At 35.5% G+C, this 19,975-nt stretch overlaps 2 protein-coding genes across 4 annotated transcripts in view; one reads left to right on the top strand and one right to left on the bottom strand.

Moving 5' to 3' along the window:
* Nucleotides 1-19,975, top strand: part of CENPP (centromere protein P) — a 228,467-nt gene that overhangs the window by 94,360 nt on the left and 114,132 nt on the right. The window lies entirely within an intron of this gene.
* ASPN (asporin) overlaps nucleotides 9,125-19,975 on the bottom strand; it is a 36,908-nt gene continuing 26,057 nt past the window's right edge. Inside the window, exons 8-9 of one of the 2 annotated variants that reach the window (XM_068553291.1) lie at nucleotides 13,323-13,368; nucleotides 9,125-9,260 (exon numbers count right to left, since the gene is read on the bottom strand). In XM_068553291.1, coding sequence (XP_068409392.1) covers nucleotides 9,178-9,260; nucleotides 13,323-13,368 — 129 coding nt within the window. In that variant the 3' untranslated portion in view covers nucleotides 9,125-9,177. Of the gene's footprint in view, nucleotides 9,261-12,919; nucleotides 12,994-13,322; nucleotides 13,369-19,975 lie in introns of those variants that run through there. The other variant, XM_068553292.1, reaches the window with a different exon arrangement.

Below are 19,975 nucleotides of genomic sequence, written 5' to 3'. Positions count from 1 at the left end.
AATATGTATGTTCCCACCCACAGTTAGCCAGACTTTAATGTTTGAGAGCACAGTCCCCAAAACCATCCTCATTTCTTATACCAACTGAAAGTTTGGGGGGTTCCCCAAACTACCCTCACATTTGATAATTTTCTAGGACTCATGGAACTCACTGGAAGCCATTCTATTCATGGTTATGGTTTATCACAGGGAAAGGATACACATAAACATCAGCCAGAGGAAGAGACGCATTGGACAGAGTCTATGAGGGTTCCAAGTGCAGAGCTTCCATTGTTCTCAGGATGCATTACCCACCCGGCATTGATATATGACAAGGAATATGGGTATTGCCAACCAGGAAAGCACTACTGAGCCTCACAGTTCAGTTTTTACTGGGACTTCATTACATACGCATGATCAGTTGATTGAGTATCCCACATGGTTGAACTCTGCCCCCAGGTTGACTGATACTATATGACACATCCTAAATCACATGGTTGTCTTTCTGGCATGGCCAACCTAAGACTATTTGGTATGGCCCATCCCACCCTAAGATTGGATGTGTTAACCCCCATTCTAAACAGAGATAGAGATTACCTCCTAGAAGCTGACAGCAAAGCCCAAACCCCTCTTTGGGGTCAAATTCTTTACTACATAGTTTCCAGTATAAAATATGTTTCAAAGTTAGATTGTTTTCTACTCCAGAAAGAACTATTGTATCCTAGTAGAAAGCTATTTAGCTTTCACTGAACAGTAATAAAAGATGAAAGCTAAGGCTCAAGAGCAGGCATTTATCCAAAATTGAGAGGGTTATCTCTGTGGAGTTTTTCTTGGTGACCCTGTCACATTATCCTTGGTATCTTTATAGGGTTTTATATCTTTGAAGGTGTCCCAGAATTTTGCCTTGTGTAGTCATCTCCCCTTCAGTGTGGGAATGACCTCTGACTTGTTTCTAATGAACATTCTAGGGTTTTATGGGAAGTCTATGATTTGAATCTCCATCTCAAATCTCTGCCTGTGCCTGAAGCCTAGTTGTTTGGTCAAATGAGATAAAGATGCGAACCCAAGTACTTCCCAGACTAAAGGCTTAAGTTTAAAGGGAGGGGAATTATGACTCAATATAAAGAAGGGTTAATGTTAAAAATGTATCGTATTTGTGATTTTAATTTTTCTGAGTAGTACATAAGTCTACGTATAATAAATTTGCAACCTAAGCATGCAGTGACAGACATATCCATAAATGCCGTGCTATTTACTTGCTAAGCATACCAGGTTATACTTATTTAGTAAATTGGAACATGTAAGAAACTTTGGATTTTTAGCGGTTGCTGTTATTCTTTATTTCTAAGATTTAGAAAAGATGGATTTGGAATCAGGAAATTGGGGTTTTAGTTCTAGCTTTCCTTGGGTCATATGAATCCTTTGCTACAGTAAAAGTATACAGAAGAGACAGGTTTATTTCTTCTGTTTTTTTCCCCATGGAATTGGTTTAGTATGTTACATGATATGTATACATCTGCATTTTGGGTTAGTGGTTCCAACTTGAGGAATAAAGTAAAAATGTATAGTTTTCAGGTAATATTTAAACACATGCTAAACATTCTCAACCAGTATTATTGTAAGCAAATTTATTAAATATCCTTTATTTTTATTTCCTTTCTAATATGTTTGCTAATTAAGCTTGGGTTCATGGTATGATTTGGATTTATTTGTTAGTGGTCACAAACACACAGCCTCAGAGCTAATATAGCTAATACTTTGAAGTGTAATGAGAAAATTGATGAATTTTCATCTTTTTCTTTCCTGATATAAATATATCATCTGGTTTTGTTTGCAGCTCTGGTAGGAGGTAGAACTTTATTCTTCCATCCTCCTAGGGAAAGCATTGGTGGTTATTTGTTTTGTTTTCTTTTTAATGAGAAATACTTGGGGTAAGCATGAGTTCCTCTGGACATTTTTGAGTAACAAAAGATGGTTGTTAACCTGCCTCCTTACTTGGCCCTGCAGCTGGGGGACATTTTGTGACATGTTTATATATACATGCCTTTAAAGAGAGAGCAGAGGTGACCTCTTCTTCCTAATAGACAGGAAGAGTTTGACTACTCTAGCCAGAGGAGCCAGGCAGCCAAGTGCCTTCTGAGGGGTGGAGGGAACTCTGCTTCCCACCCTTGTAGGCCATCTAGAGGTGCTTTGGAAAGCTGAACCATCAAATAATAACTTGGAATATGTTTGTTGTGGGTATATGATTTAAGCTCCCTCCTCTCTCTCCCTAATGAAATCTTTAGTAAATTCTGTCTTGTTTACTAATCTTTTGTACAAGTGGAACCTTGCAAGGAACCTGAAAGATGCTAACTCCATTCTAGAGGGTCCCAGAGAGAGCGCCAAGGCATGCGAAGCACAGCTGATGGCTGGCGGCACATATATCCAGTGGGCTGCTGGGCTGGACATACTGCAGTAATTACTGCTTGTAGGGTACCTGTAACTGGCATGCAGTTTGTTAAATGCTTTGGTATGTACACTATCTCTGCTTGTCCTTATAACAGCCCTGTGAGAACCACCTTCCTTATAGAAATGCAGAAAGGGAGGCTTCAAGAAGTAACTTACTGAGAGTCATCTTGCTTAGTTACAAGTGTGAAGTCAGGCTTCTACCAAGGTATATCTGATTTCAAATTCCTTGTTACGAACTGCTAAACTGTGCAGTTTTTTTCTTCACTAAGCCTATTCATTGAAGATTTAAATGCATTTTCATTTGTCAATTTAGGAGGAGATAAAAATAGGTGCTCCAGAATTCTGAAAATTTGGAGGGTTTTAACTGTGCAAGAGTTGAAATAAGTAATTACCACATCTTTATATTAATCTCACCTTGGGACCTTGTTTTCTCCACTCTTGCCAATCAGTCCCTACTCACACATCAAAGTACCACCTCTTTGAAGCCTTCAACTGCTTCACATCCTGGCCAGAAATAAAGTCGGTATATCTGTGTTCACATCGTGTTTCAGTTACTGCCACATTGTATTTCTTTCTTCCTTTTGTTAGAGTGAGTTATTAGATCTTATTGTCTATGTTAAATTTTTAAATAACAACTTTATTGAAATAATTCACATCTCATACAATTCACTTTTTTGAAGTGTACAATTCAATAGTTTTTAGTATTTCCAAACTTGTACAATCATCACTATAATCAATTTCAGAATATTTTCATCACCCCCAAAAGAAAGACTCTATCCATTGTCAGTCGCTCCCCAGTTTCCCTTTATTCTCCTGCCCCCCAACCCCAGGCAGCCAATAATCTTTCTGTCTCTATAGATTTGCCTCTTCTAGACATTTTATATAAATGGAATCATACAATAGGTGGTCTTCTGTGACTGACTTTTCACTAGCATAATGTCTTCATGGTTCATCCATGTAGTAACATGTATCAGTACTTCATTCCTTCTTTTGGCTGAATAATTTTCCATTGTGTGGATATACCACATTTTGTTTATCCTTTCATCAGCTGAAGGACATTTGAGTGGTTTCCACTTTTTGGCTATTAATGAATAATGCTGCTATGAACATTTGTGTACATGTTTTTGTGTGAACATATGTGTTCAGTTCTCTTAGGTATATATCTAGGAGTGGAATTGTTGGATCATAGGTAACTAACTTTTTGAAGAACTGCCAGACTGCTTTCCAAAGCAGTTGCACCATTTGACTTCATCACCAGCGGATTCCACTTTCTGTACCTCCTCATTAATACTCATTATTTGTCTGCCTTTTTGATTATAGCCATCCAGTGAATGTAAAGGAGTATCTTGCTGTGGTTTTGATTTGCATTTTCCTGATGGCTCCTCATTAAATTTTAAATTGTTCTGGGTAAGAAATAGTCTTCTCTTTCTGATCTCCTAAAACACTCACAGTATTTTCCACATATTAGCTCATAATAAATGTTTAAATTTATAACCCTATTTTAAAAAATTTCAATAAAGGGGGAGATGGTCCTTAAAGTTTTTTACCTCTTTGGAAAATGTGCTTTACCCACATCACTAACGTTTTGCTCTTACCTTTACCCTCACACCTGTGTCTCATAGCGTCACAGGTGCACATATGTATTCTGTTTGACTTCTCATTACTAAGCCCTGCATACCAAAAGACTTGCTGAATGTTAATTAAATGAATGAATGAATGGAATGTTGTTCATGTTCATTCTGGGTTGTTGAGCTTGTCCCTGGGGACATGTGGGTGTTCTGTTTCTGCTACATGCTAATAACCTACTCAAAGATATAAAGAGCATTAGAGGCTTCATTTTAAACTGTCATCTCCAGAAAAATAGAGTCACCACTAGAAAACTGCTTTTAAAATATAGTTTTAATTTGTCTTTTTGCATACTGTTTAAATTGTTACTGTTTGTTTGAGGGGTTTCCTGTGTAGGCAGTTCCAGATTTGTGTTTATTCCTTATCTGAGGAATTCTGTGAAATATTAGCCTGGTAAATCAAGAAAGTTCATCATAGAAGTTATACTTCATTATAAGGCATACTTAAAATGCTTCAAAATGATATATTATTTTTAAGGATTTAAAGAAGATATCAAAGCCTGTCATTCAAATTTCAAAGGAACTCTATTCAACTTTAACACTGTGTAAATAAACATTGACTGATATACATATATGTTTCTAATATATTGTGCTAGGAAAATAGAAGTGTTTAATTATGTTGATATACTTTCTTGTGCTAACATTAACTTAACCTTGTGAACAGAGCAGTTATTTATTAGCAAATCTTTATGTAACTAAAACCTTTCTCTAGTGAATTTACTATAGAAACACTGGAACGCAGTCAAGATTGTTTTGTACAATTGCTGAAATTTGCTAAAATACGAATTGTGATAAGATGATTTGGTGTTTTTTAGGTGTCCAAATACAGGGTTTAAATATTTGTTGCTTTCGTGCTCTGAGAGAAAAACAAGACTAGTTGATTTCATAAGTCTGTGTGCCTTGGATCCTTAGTACGGTAGCCTCTTTTGAAAATCAAGAATATCATTCTGTGCTCTAAGTGGTAGGACCAGGGCGGTGGCTGTCATGGTGATGATATTCAAATACAAGTGTGAAAGCTTTTCTGGACATTAGGTCAGAAAAATAGTCTATTCCTTAAATGAGTAGCTGCTGTTACATTAATATAACCTTCTGGCATTTAAACACTATGCTCATAGTGATTTGAAGCACATGTTCTAATTTACATTTCTAAAGATTTGTATCATTTTGAGTAAGTTCTAATCCTGTGTAATGATGCAAATGTTGTCAACAACCTAAATTCAATCTGATTTCATACTAGTACACAATTCCAGGTATATTACTATGAGCTATGCATATTTAGTTAAATTTATATTGAATAATAAGATTTTGTGACGTTATAAATGTATACTTATATAGTTTCTTGCCATTCTTGACTTCCATAATAGTGAGGGTCAACGTTTTCTTCTGTTCCTTCTTCTTCTGGGGCTTCATGGTGATCATCGTGATCTTCACTGTCAACATCATCTTGAAATCTCCTGAACACTTGGGTCTTCAGTTGTATGGTTTGACCATTAGTGCTTCTTTGTTCACCATAATAAATAGTGTGTATATGAGGGAAGCAGAGGAAAATGTATGAGCTTATTGGCTCTTTTAGCTTATTTTGATCTACACGAATGTATGTTAAATGATGGTAATGTAGTGGGTCAACAGATGAACACATCAATGTGACATTGATATCTGAAAAATACAAATTAAAAATTAATCCTGCTGTATTACATCCATAATCCTATATTGGATTTTATTTAAATGTTTATGGGGTATAGTTTTATTAATTAAAATACTTGTAAGTGGAATTAGGTTTAATTATTTTTTACAGTAATCAAATAAAATAAAAATGAAACTATAAATGAATTTTGTATTATCAAAATAAACGATGGCTTCACTGGCTATTAAGTAATTATTTAAGTATTAAATAAATTATTTAAGTAATAAATTCTTAGTAGAAACAATCTCAAAAAGAAAAAAGTGAAAATCATCTATAGTTCCACTACTCAGGATCTCATATTTCTTTGTATACCCTACAGTACTAATTCTCAATGTTCAAGGTGATAACATTTAATAGAAAAGACTATAAACCTTGGAGTACACCTTTCTCTGGGGCCAATTTCTGCCATTTCCCTAGCCAGCTTGAAAGCAACCATTTTCAGCAATTTGTAAAGCATAAGTTTTCAAAGATTCGTTCTTTAAAAGGTCAAAATACTCTTCTTTCTGTCTTTAAAAGACAATGATGTTCATCAATGAATTCAGTAAAGTTGCAGGATACAAAATTAATACACAGAAATCTGTTGCATTTCTGTACACTAACAACGAAAGATCAGAAAGAGAAATTAAAGAAACAATCCAACTTACCATCACATCAAAAAGAATAAAATAACTAGGAATAAACCTACCTAGGGAGACAAAAGACCTGTCTGTACTCCGAAAACTATAAGATGCTGATGAAAGAAATCGAAGATGACACAAACAGATGGAAAGATGTACCATGTTCTTGGATTGGAAGAATCAATATTGTCAAAATGACGATACTACCCAAGGCAATCTACAGATTTGGTGCAATTCCTATGAAATGACATTTTTCACAGAACTAGAACAAAACAATCTTAAAACTCATGTGGAGACACAAAAGACCCCGAATAGCCAAAGAAATCTTGAGAAAGAAAAACGGAGCTGGAGGAATCAGGCTCCCTGACTTCAGACTATACTACAAAGCTACAGTCATCAACATGGTGTGGTACTGTCACAAAAACGGACATATAGATCAATGGAACAGGGTAGAAAGCCCAGAAATAAACCCACACACCTATGGTCAATTAATCTACGACAGAGGAGGCAAGACTATACAATGGAGGAAAGACAGTGTCTTCAGTAAATGGTGCTGGGAAAACTGGACAGCTACATGTAAAAAAATGAAATTAGAACATTCTTTAACACCATACACAAATTAAACTCAAAATGGATTAAAGACCTAAATGTAAAACCAGATACTATAAAACTCTTAGAGGAAAACATAAGCAGAACACTCTTTGACATAAATCACAGCAGTATCTTTTCTAAGCCATCTCCTAGAGTAATGGAAATAAAATAATAAATAAACAAATGGGACCTCATTAAACTCAAAAGCTTTTGCACAGCAAAGGAAACCATTAAAAAAATGAAAAGATAACCTACAAAATGGAAGAAAATATTTGCAAACGATGCAACTGACAAGGGATTAGTCTCCCAAATTTATAAAGAGCTCATACAACTCCATAACAAAAAACCAAACAACCCAATTAAAAAATGGTCAGGAGGCCTAAAGAGACATTTCTCTAAAGATGACATACAGATGGCCAAGAGGCACATGAAAAGATGCTCAACATCGCTAATTATTAGAGAAATGCAAATCAAAACTACAATGAGATATCACCTCACACCAGTCAGAATGGCCATCATCAAACAATCTATAAACAATAAATGCTGAAGAGGGTGTGGAGAAAAGGGAACCCTCCTACATCGTTGGTGGGAATATAAATTGGTACAGCCACTATGGAGAACAGTATGGAGGTTCCTTAAGAAACTAAAAATACAGCTACCATATGATCCAGCAATCCCACTCCTGGGCATATATCCAGAGAAATCCATGGTTCGAAAGGATAGAGGCACCCCAAATGTCATTGCAGCACTGTTTCCAATAGCCAAGACATGGAAGCAACCTAAATATTCATCGACAGATGAATGGATAAACAAGATATGATACATATATACAATGGAATATTACTCAGCCATTAAAAAAGAATGAAATAATGCCATTTGCAGCAACATGGATGGACCTGGAGATTATCACACTAAGTGAAGTAAGTCAGAGAAAGAAAAATATCATATGATATCACGTATATGCAGAATCTAAGAAAAAAATGATACAAATGAACTTATTTACAAAACAGAAACAGACTCACAGACTGAGAGAACAAACTTATTGTTACCAGGGGGGAAGAGTGGGGGGGAGGAATAGACTGGGAGTTTGGGATTGACATGTACAACAAGGACATACTCTATAGCACGGGGAACGCTGCTCAATATTCTATAATAACCTAAATGGGAAAAGAATTTGAAAAAGAATAAATACATGTATATGTATAACTGAATCACTTTGCTGTTCACCTGAAACTAACAACGTTGTTAATCAACTATGCTCCAATATAAAATAAAAATTAAAAATAAATAAGTAAATAATTAAAAATAAATAAATAATAAAAATAAAACCAATACACACAAAAAAATGAAATTTTACATACTTTCAATTTCATTATTTTCTAGGTATAGGTGTTCTAAATTTCTTGGAATATAGAATGCTTGCTTCAGTTTGTTGTGTCCAACATTGAGCTCTATAAGGTTGGAAAGATTAAAAATATAATATGGGATGTCTTGTAGTTTATTGTGTGACATTCTTAGAGCATGAAGTTTTGGGAGTTCATTGAAGTAATTTTCTGGTATAGCAGATATTGAATTATTTTCTAAAGACAGATACATAAGTGAAGAAGGCAAACCAGGAGGCATTGATTCTAATCTGTTATTACATAAGTTAAGCTGCATTAGTTTTTCCATTTTCGCAAGGATTTTTTCTTGTAATGTAGAATCATCAATTTGATTATAACAAAGATCAAGCATGGTCAAGTTTACTAGCCCATTCACAGCATTTGTCTGCAGTCTGGAGATCTGATTGTAACCAAGAAGAATCCTTTCCAAAGACTTAGGAAGAGGAAATGGAAAGTCTTCTAAATTGTTATGCTGTAGGTGAAGTTGTAGTAGATTTGACAATTTAGCAAACACACCATGATCAATCTTTTGAGATTTAATTTTGTTGTGGCTGAGGTTGATTTCTTTAAGATGAGTGGCATTGATGAATGAATCTGCAGTCACAGCCTCAATTTCATTAAACTGAAGATAAACTTGCTGAATGTATGCTGGAATATTTGGGATAGCCTTGAGTTTGCGATCATCACAGTACATTGATGATGGAAAGTTAGGTGGACAGAAGCATTCACTGGCACAACCTAAAGTATGCTGATGAAATGGAACTCCATAATCTTCATTTTGATGAAATTGGAATTCTGGTTGGTAGACATCATCTGGTTCTTGGTCATAATCTTCATCCCATTGATAACTTTCATACTGGCAATATACTTTGACTCCAAGAAAGAAGAAAAGGACACATACTGGACTTGAAAAGCCCATGTTCCTTTTTTTGTCCTATTACAAGGCAAAAAGGAAATATATTGTGGGAAAAGTGAGTAAACTTAGAATAATTTGTATATAAATTGACAGTTATATAAAATGCATAATATCTATATCTGTATTGAAATATATAAAAGAATGTCCAGAATTAATGGGTGCTGCTCAGACCAAAATTAGTGTATAAGGTGGTATTTTTTAAAAAGTCACATACTGCATTGAACCAGACTAAGTAACCATCTTTTAGGAGAATCTCGATTTGTCTTGCTTACTAGACTATAGATTTACAATGATAGCATGATATCTCTCCACCCCAAAGCCAAGTGCTCTTTCCGTATAAATGCTGGATGTTCTCACTGACTATTTGGCCCCTTCAGTGATGTTTACTGCCTATGAGAAGAGAGACTCTATGTTTTAGTTACTTAGGAGATTCTTGATATTAACCAAAATTTTCCCGCTGCACCTTTTGTTTGCTGATGTTCTTTTCTGCTCTTTGGAAGAACATAGAACACTCCATTTTATGTGAAAGCTTGAGATATTAAAAATAACTATCATGTTTCCTGTTAGTGTTTTCTGTCCAAGACTGTGACTTCACATTTTCCCTGTGAAATAGTTTGCAGAATCCAATTATTTTGTCTCTGACTTTACTTGAATAACTACTTTAAATCACAAACACACACAATATTTACATTCTACAAAATTAGTTTCTAATTGGTTATTCTATACAGTTTTCCTATTACCTTCCTAGCTTCTTTTTTTCCACTAATATTTTGGAGTTAATTTCTAGATGCACAGATATTAAAAACACACTGTCCTGTCTCCCAGGAGTTTAGGTCTTAGTGGAGAATCAGATGATGACCTTGCCTCTTTTTTCACCAAGAAAATAGAATAGACAATCATTTACTCTAATATATTGACTTCTATTTAATCTTATCCCTTCCTACGTAAAATGCCAAAATGGTAATGGTTTCATCTTTTAAACAATTTTGATTTTGAAATTCATAAAGTTTCCTTTCGCAAATCTTAATAGACTCCATCCATTGTTCCTTTTTATCCATGTGATTCATGGAGGACATGGCATTTGAATTACACTTTGAAGGAATATGAGGGTTCTCACAGAGGGAAATAGGGAAGATTTGCAGATAGAAGAGATGAGCAAAAACATGTAAGCAACAAAGGGTGAGATGTTTGGAATGCGCTGGTTAACTGTTGAAGGAGCAAAATAAGACTGTTACAGCCAATCTCAACCAGAACCTAGAGGCCTAAATTGTGACCTCAGGAATTTGCACTCTGGGAATGAACACCTAGTTTAATTCATTAATATAGCTGAGCCATAATCTTCACACTGCAGTGTTCATGCATGAAGTAAGATAGAGTCCTGGGAGGAGAAGTGAAAGAGTGTGGTCTCATCCCAAAGGGCAGTGTTCAGTGCTGGCTGACCCAGACAGGGCACTGGGAAGCTCCCAGTGGGTATGATTAGGAGTGCTTTTTCACCTGCTATAATTAGTGACCCTGTACTAGATGTTGTGTGGAGACATGGTTAGAAAAGAGCCTTGCAAATATTACTAGTGATTTAGTTAGTTTGATTGGGTTACTTGATGATTGTCTTGAATTTTAGGGGTGAGGCACTGTGCTTGGTGGGAAACACGGAAATGAAGAAAATATGAAGACATGAGCATACAATTTAGTGCATACAATTTAGTGGACAAGAGAGGCACAGCACAGTGAACCATATTCTCAGGCAGAGGGAAATATGGTTTGCAGCAGAGATACCAGTGCTGTGGGAACCAGTGGCTTAACCCTGCTTGGGGGAGACAGGGAAACCTTTGCAGACATCATTTGGCCAAGACTTTGGGAGATTCCCAGGAATGGGTATAGAACACCCTATACATATTACTCTCTAGTTGATAATATTTTATGTATTAAAAGTATATTATTATACTCATTATACTATAACATATCAACTTTTTTTTAAAGTGCTTGTCATACTTCATTTAAAGTACTGCACCATGGAGTTGAGATGAAAATAGAAGCAAAGAGGCAGAGACATTCAGCTGTGCGGGGTCAGGCCATGTAGGGGGTCTCAGAAGCTGACTGATACACAGTTGAACTTTGAAAAGAGTACTGCTCATCAGAACTCTGAATTTTATCCTTGTGTTAGAACATCATTAATCATCAGTTAGTAACCTTACATTTGAGAATTAAAGTCATGACTGTTCAACAACTACAAGAAATTGTTGGGGAAAAAGGAGACCTGGATGATACTTTTGGTTCAGCACTTACCTTTGCCTAGGAATCAAGACCTCATGACGAGGGCCTCTCTGAAAATAAAGGGATTCTTAGTATTATCTGCTTTTGGTCTTCTTGGCCACCTAAGAAGAAAGGTCTTTCCCTGAAGACAGTTTCTCTTCTAAATCTGAGCTCGTCATCATTGTCCTCATCCACTGAGGACCTCGGCCCTGTAGCTCAACCTTGTCCCACTCCCTTTTCAATAAGTGCTGTTTTCTGGTCTGAAATCCATTCCATCTCCATTGATATACCCATTATTTTCTATTTTTCTTACTCCTCAACTTCACCCCTGATCATTTTCCCTGTTATAGTGCTCTCTTATTTCTTTTTATCCAAATTTTTCATTCAGCTAATCTTTTACCAGCCATTTGCAAGGCATATTTTTATTACTTCTGCCTTTTATGTTCGGCAATTTATGCCTTGTCTCCTATAGGATAACTCACAGCAAAACATTATAACTCACTGTCAATCATCTCATTTCTCACCCTCTAATTTTTGACAGACTCTAGTACAATGCACAGTTTGTAAGTGCTCACAGATTTGTTGAATGCATGATAGATTTTTTGTTATAGATTACATCTTGTTAGTGATGTTTATTGCTACTAATGTTGATTATTTCTAGGCATTTATTTCACCACAGTGATTTCTCTAAGTGAACATTTTCACAGAGAACATGGCTGTTCTCTTTTCTGTTGAATATTTCTCTGTCACAATATACTGTATTCACTTTCCTACCTGTATTCCTTACTTTGTTTAGTAGAAAAATCACAAATGTGAAAAAGAAAGTTTAAAGCAAAGTGAAATATGTTACCAGGTTTTTTAAATTACTCATTAATATGAATTTTTCATATTATAGCTAAAAAAGTTTCTATGTCATAACATTTCTCTTACCTGGAAAAAAGCACTCGTGCTTTCATCAAGAAAGTTCTAATTTAAATTACTAATCAAAATGAGATGGAACTTTGTCCTGGAAAGTGTAAAGTAATTGGAAAGCTTCATAGCATTTTATTATTTTAAAAACTTAATTGTTTTATTGGTATGCCACAGAAACTAAAATATAAGAAACCAAGTATTAGGATATGATTCAGAATTTTTTCCAAAGCAGTTTTAAATTTAACTCTGTAAAATTAAAGTTGTGTACATCACTATCACACACAAGGCCTAAGGAAGTAAAACTCTTTTGCTATTAAAAATATGAAAGTCTCAAAATTATTTTTAGCCATAATAAATTTGGATCTTAATTAACTGAAACCCAAGAAACTAGAACCTTCAGTGCTAGATAGAGTACTTGTATTTTCTCTTTGAGGAAGAGGCAAACACATCGTAATATCAGGGATTTGGTTAATAAAGAAATTTTGATAAAATTTCTAGTGAAATTTGTACAAATACCCATTTCTCTAAAACCAGAATCTCTAGCATTGCTCAGATGTATGGCTCAAAGGCGTTCGCCGGTTTTTTGTCACTTAAAGTTGAGAGAGAGAGAGAGAGAGGGAGAGGGAGAGGGAGAGAGAAACAGAAAATTATTCCATTAACGTGAGAATCTTTCATTCAAAGTAAAAAAAAATCTAAACAAAGATCATTTATTGGGTAAATTTTAAGTTAGAAAATTAAATTCCCTATATTATTTCCCTGAATATTTTTGCTAATCAAATTTTAATGTAGCTTTTACCAGATATTGCTTATAAAAATGTGCATTTATGATGGCTACAATCTATTTTAATGTTAAATCAAATATATTTTTAACAGTAGGAATATTTTCTTTAAAAATTGAAAATTATTTTATCATCATACCTGTTGAGTTTGCTTTAGCTTTCAGGGGCTGATGAATTTGCAAATCCTGTAAATGAATCAGAAATTCCTAAATTCTTAAACTGAATCTCTTAAAAATCCACAGTAACTGTGTGTCCAGGCAGGGCTGTCCCTTGGATTGCTATAGCAATTTAAGCAAATATAATCTACTTGGAAAATACTTGGGTTGAATTAAAATTATGTATTTCTTTTCATTATCCAAAACTTTGTGGACTCAAATTAAAATGCTTGTGTTCTTGGTCAGATTTATGTGGCTTACTTCTTTCTTTTCCCCTTAATTTTGGTTTGAGGTATGGCAAGAATTTCCTCTAGTATGAAAGGCAAACAGAACTAAATGAAACAGCATGTACTGATTACTGTTTTTATTTTCATTTTCATGCCAAAGAATTCTTCAAAGTAAGGTCCACTGTAACATGGAGCTCAGTGTCTTGGCATTTTAAGGTGGAACTCAGAGTCATCTTGAGACCTCGGTTGTCTGATACCGTGTGTTCACACCAGTGCTTCCCTTTATTAAGACAAGGAACCGGGATTAGAAACATACAGCATTTCACATCTAGTTTATTTTAAAAATGAAATAGATGGTCATTGGTGACACAGATTAAATATATTACTTTTCCATACAAAGAAGTATACCTTCTTTTCTATCAGCTATCCCCTTTCTCACCTTCCTCCCAAATACATCCACTAGCATGCGTTCTAATAACCTTTGAAATAAAATTAATCTCTTAGTTATGGAATTCACTCAGAAGACAAATCTCTGATTTGTCTGTCTTCACTAGTCCAAAAAGTAATTTTATAGTATTGAATAAGATGGAATTAGGAACTTCTGTTGACCAGCTATTATTGCCTTTATTTTGCAGATGTAGAAAATTTACAAATTTCACTGAGTTGTCTCTCTTGAAGAGTGGCAGTTAACTACTTAAATGCTATATTTTTATACCAATATTTTCATATTTTAAATAGAGAGTTAACTTGTATCTCTTGGCAGTGAACTTTGAGTTCATTCTTTGGGAGATTCTTTCAAGCTTGTACAAACTAATAAGGTAAAGTGATTCCTGGAATTTGTTTTTGTTTCCTCAAAATAGTATTTTCCATTAGGTTTTTATAAAGAACGCACAAGATTTATTTCATTATACTTCAGATTTTTAAAAAGTGTACAGTGTTTCAAGAGATGTTTTGGCAATACTGTAAAAATCTCATCTATTATTTGAGACACTGGTATGTAAAACGTGGCAGACCATATTTGGGCCAAGATTTCATCTTGTTACTGATCTTTTCCATATGTTTCCTTTTAGTGTTTGTTCTTAAAACTCAGACTTCCACACTAAGGAAAAGAGAGCAAATCTGTACTTTTTCCAAAAATCATTCTACATGCCCTCACAGTTCTTTTGGAAGGTTAATGTAAAATTAACAGCTTAATTTTTATTAAATTATTCTTTTAACTCTGTGATTTGAACTTATGATAGTGATTATGTTGTTCATGTTCCTAACAAATGTGAAAATATTTATCAATAGATAGCTACAACACTCAAAATTGAAAGTGTCTAGGAAATTTAAATAAGGTTGATGGTGTCCAGGAGGTTTAGGTTTGGCAGGGGGTGGGAAGGGTGGTTTGAGTCAGGCCTTAGAGGAAAACTAGAAGATGCAAGTGATTGTGATAGTTCACTGTTTCAGTTGGTGGTTATTTTATTTTATTTAAAATTTTTAAAAAATTTTATTTATTTATTTTTGGCTGTGCTGCACGGCTTGTTGGATCTTAGTTCCCCGACCAGGGATTGAACCCTCACCCTCGGCAGTGAAAGCACAGAGCCCTAACCACTGGACCACCAGGGAATTCCCTCAGTTGGTGGTTATAATTGTAGCAATTAGGGAGAGAAGTCAGTTGAATTGATGAAAGTCTAAATTATATTCTATGATTATAATTTGACTGAAGTAGATAAACTATCTCAGAGCCAAATAACTAGTGCTGGCTAGGAAAGGTCTGACTGAGACTGGTAATTATGGTAATAAACCATAATAAAGATTTTTAATTCATTTATTCATCCAGCTAATATTTGTTGAGCACCTACTTTGTTCAAGGCAGTTTTAGGTGCTGAGAACCCAGCAGTAAAAGTCCCTGTTATCACTGAAGAGGAAGAGAGAAAATAAACATATCAAGTGGTGTGGAATGCAATGGAGAAGAACAAAGCAAGGCAGAGGGGTAAAAATGAATGAGCACAGGGGTTTAAGTCAATAGTTCTGACACTACTGTGATGTATGCTGGAAAGGAATGGTTATGTAACTGTGTGGTGAATGGGGGAGCCAGGTGTCTCACTGCTGGAGGGAGGTTACAGGTAAGCAAGTGGAGGTGGTGGGAATGAAAGGCTACAGTTGTTTTAGATCTCATTAATACTTGACATTATCTAACTTTCCCCCCAATTTTTAGGTATATGATGGTATTACTTGTGATTTTAATTTCCATTTCCCTGATTACTAAAGAGGCTGAACATTTTTTCAAATGTTTTTCAGCCATTTGGATTTTCTCTTCTGAGGTATGCCTGTTAATGTTTTTTGCTCATTTTTCTGTTGTGTTATTTGTCTTTTTCTTATTTATTTTTAGGGGTTTTTTATATGTTTATGGATACCCATTTTTTGTTAATATGTGTGACACTCATCATTTTTCAGTTGATTCTCTTGGGTTTTTCAGGTACATACGAATCATATGCAAATGATATTGTACCTTCTTTCTAATTGTTTTTGAGAAGATAGCTCTTATTTCAAGAAGATATTTTGCAAATCTTTACTCTTCAGACAATTGGACTGTTGCTTTGTGTTTCTCCTGGTTAACTCCTAAGTAAACCACATGAGATAAAAGTACAATTCAAATCAATAAGCCACATGATAACAAAACTAGAAGACATCATAGAAACTTCACCAAATAAGGAGGTATAGAGAGAAGAATTTAAAAAGACCAGCATACTACCAGCCACAGACGGCAAAGAGAGAGCAAGGAAGCACTCAAAGGCTCATGGAGCAGCCAGTACTTTCCACCCTCACAGAGTAAAGTTCCAAGATAATATACACAATTAAAAAGTAGTTGTCTGTATAATCCATTAAATTTTTTTTTTTTCACTGACTGGGACTGAGTACAAAGCAATAGCGTTTTCAGACTCAGGAAAGGGTTATAAGATGCATTTCCCTTGCCAAATTAATGGGAATGCCAAATTAATGGGAATGTTTTCTTTTTTGTTAAAGGAGAGAGTGGGCCATGTGGATCCAGGAAGCAGAATTCCTATTACTTATGTTTACTCAAGTTAACAGTTATTAAGGAAATTTTTAGGAGAGGGTTATACAGGAGTGAAGTACTGACACATACTGAAATTTTTAGGAGAGGGTGGCAAGGTTCTGGGATGTCTGCTTGGTGGAGTGAGTGAATGAATGGATGTTTGCTGGGTGAAGTGGGAGTATGAACTGGGAAGGGGCACGGAAGAACCTTCTGGAGTGATAGAAATCTTTTATATCTTGATCTGCTTTGAACGAATGGTGCTAAGACAACTGGAACACATGCAAAAATTTACTGAAAATGGAACAAAGACCTAAGTGTTATAGCTAATATGGTTAAATTTTAGAAGAAAATATAATGTTAGTCATTATGACCTTGGGTTAGGCATCAGTTTCTTAGACGTGGCACTAAAAGCGCAAGAATCAGAAGAAAAAATAGGTAAATTGGATGTCATTAAAATTTAAATTGTTTTCTGTGCCAAAAGATACTATCAAGAAAGTGGAAAAAAAAAAAAACCAACCCACACATGGGAGAAAAATTTTGCAAATCATATATCTGATTAAGAACTTGTGTCTAGAATAAATAAAGAACTCGTACAACTCAATAATAATAATAATAATATTAAAATGAGTGAAGGATCTGAATAAATGTTTCTCCAAAGATAACAAATGGTCCATAAACCCATGAAAAGATGCTCAACATCACTAGTCATCAGGAAAATGCAAATCAGAGCCACAATGAAGTACCACTTCACATTCTCTAGGATAGCTGAAATAAAAAATATGGACAATTACAAATGTTGGTGAGGATGTGGAGATATTGGAATCTACATATATTGCTGATGAAAATTAAAAATGGCACAGCCACTTCAGAAAACAATCTACCGTTCCTCAAAAAGTTAAACATAAAGTTGCCGTTTGACCCATCTGTTTTGCTCCTAAGTATATACCCAGGAAAAGTGAAGACATACGTTCACACAAAAACTTGAATGCACATATTTATAACAGCCAGAAAGTAGAAACAACTTATATGTTGATCAGCTGGTGAATGGATGAATAAGTGTGGTCCATCTATACAATGGAATATTACTTGGCAATAAAAAGGAGTGAAGTACTGACACATGCTACAACATGAATGAACCTTGAAAACATTATAAGTGGAAGAAACCAGTCACAAAAGACCACATATTATGTGATTCCATTTATATGAAATGTCCAGAATAGGCAAATTGATAGAAACAGTAGATTTGCGGTTACCTAAGGCTGGGAGTAAATGACATTAATCAGGACAGGGTTTCTTTTTGGAGTGATAAAAATGTTCTGAAATTGGTTGTGGTGATGGCTGCTAAGCTTGAATATATTAAAAACCTTTGAACTGTATACTTTAAATGGTAAATTGTACAGTATGTGAATTATATCCACAATAAAGCTGTTATTAAAAATAATAATAGCGATGGGAGTTTAAATGAATAAGATTGGCTTAAGTTGGTAATTTTAAAAACTGAGTGAGAAGTAGATGAAAGTTCATTGTAGTGTTTTGTCTACTTTTGCTTCTATTGAAAATTTTCCTTAATAAAAAGGAAATCTCTTTTTTACATTTGGTAGTGTATATATGTCCATGCCAAGATAGCTAGTGGGAAGCAGCCACATAGCACAGGGAGATCAGCTCGGTGCTTTGTGACCACCTAGAGGGGTGGGATAGGGAGGGTGGGAGGGAGATGCAAGAGGAAGGGGATATGGGTATATATGTATAAATATAGCTGATTCACTTTGTTATACAGCAGCAACTAACACAACATTGTAAAGCAATTATTAAAACTAAAAACTAAAAATTAAAAAAAAAAAAAGGAAATCTCCAGCACTCAAACTGCAAGTTTTAATATTAGGAATTCATATGACTCATTGCACCCTCCATGTAGAGCTGAACATGGCACATGCTTTTGCCCCTTGGCCTAATTTGTCCTTGTGTTTCTGCCCCTTCCAGCCTTTGTAACCTCTTCCCCTCTCTATGGAAGGGCTCGTTTTAAAGGTCCCTCAGTAAGCCCTTCCCCTTTCTTTAGAAGGTCTCATTTTAAAGGGCCCTCTGTAAGCTCTTTCCCTTGACTATGGAAGGGCTCATTTTAAAGCAGTTATCTTTATTTTCATGCTGTTATTTTACCAAGGGAGAGATGTCACTGCTGGGAATATGTACCTTGTTACAGCACTGGTCAGAGCTGATGGGGTGGGGGGATCTGTTTTAGAGCTCCCCAGAGCCTGTGATAGAAACTGTATTGAGAAAAAATGTGCAATGGGAAAAAATGACATCTGCCCCTACTTCAGAGTAATGTGGAACACACAGTACATCTGCATCAGGTGAGTATAGGTCTGTGGGAGAACTGGAGCGGGAGGAGGAGCTTCTAGGATGAAAGAAAGATATGTAGGATAAAAACACATTGCCTTGTTAGAATGAGGATAAAGGCTTTTTCTTTCCCTTCGATAAGCACCCTTTGCTGATTTAATCCAGAAGAATGTTTTGAGCCAATGAAGTGTGGTAGGCTTTGGTGGGGGGGGGGAGAAAAAGGGGATGCAAAGATGACTTTGCAATCAAGTGCTCACACTCAAGATATCTACAATCCTCTAGAGAATGTGAAGAAAACAACCCATGTATAAATAGCTATAATAAGTTAGATTGTGATAAGTACAAAAGAGAAGCACATCAAAATACTGGGAAGATTTGGAGGGTGGGGTGTGAGAAGCCACATCTGTTTATGGGAGAATCAGGAAGATGAACTGAGATGGGTGACCTTTGACACAGACATTTGAGGTTGGATAAGACTTTGATAGATGCAAAGGACAGCATTAATAAAGACACAGAAGCCGGAAAATACAGACCATATTTGAGAAATAGCAAGTAATCTTCAGCTGGAGTATAAAAAGATGTAAACATGAACTAAAAAGCTCAAAAAGCATTACTTAAATGTATATCATGGAAGTCTTGAAAGATGGGTTAAGCACTTTTTTTAAAAATTAATTAATTATATATTTTTGGCTGCATTGGGTCTTAGTTGCTGTGCACGGGCTTTTCTCTAGTTGTGGTGCGTGGGCTTCTCATTATTGTGGCTTCTCTTGTTGTGGAGCACGGGCTCTAGGCGCGTGGGCTTCAGTAGTTGTGGCTCGCCGGCTCCAGAGCACAGGCTTTGTAGTTGTGGTGCACGGGCTTAGCTGCTCTGCAGCCTGTGGGATCTTCCCGGACCAGGGCTCGAACCTCTGTTCCCTGCATTGGCAGGCGGATTCTTAACCACTGCGCCACCAGGGAAGCCCTAGGTTTGCTTTTGAGAGTTTGTTACTCCCCAGCAAGGTCCGCTTTTTTTTCTTTTTTTTTAACATCTTTATTG

Source organism: Eschrichtius robustus, chromosome 10 (assembly GCF_028021215.1).
Source record: "Eschrichtius robustus isolate mEscRob2 chromosome 10, mEscRob2.pri, whole genome shotgun sequence".
In the NCBI taxonomy this organism is placed as follows: domain Eukaryota; kingdom Metazoa; phylum Chordata; class Mammalia; order Artiodactyla; family Eschrichtiidae; genus Eschrichtius; species Eschrichtius robustus.
This window is presented reverse-complemented; position numbering and strand designations above follow the sequence as displayed.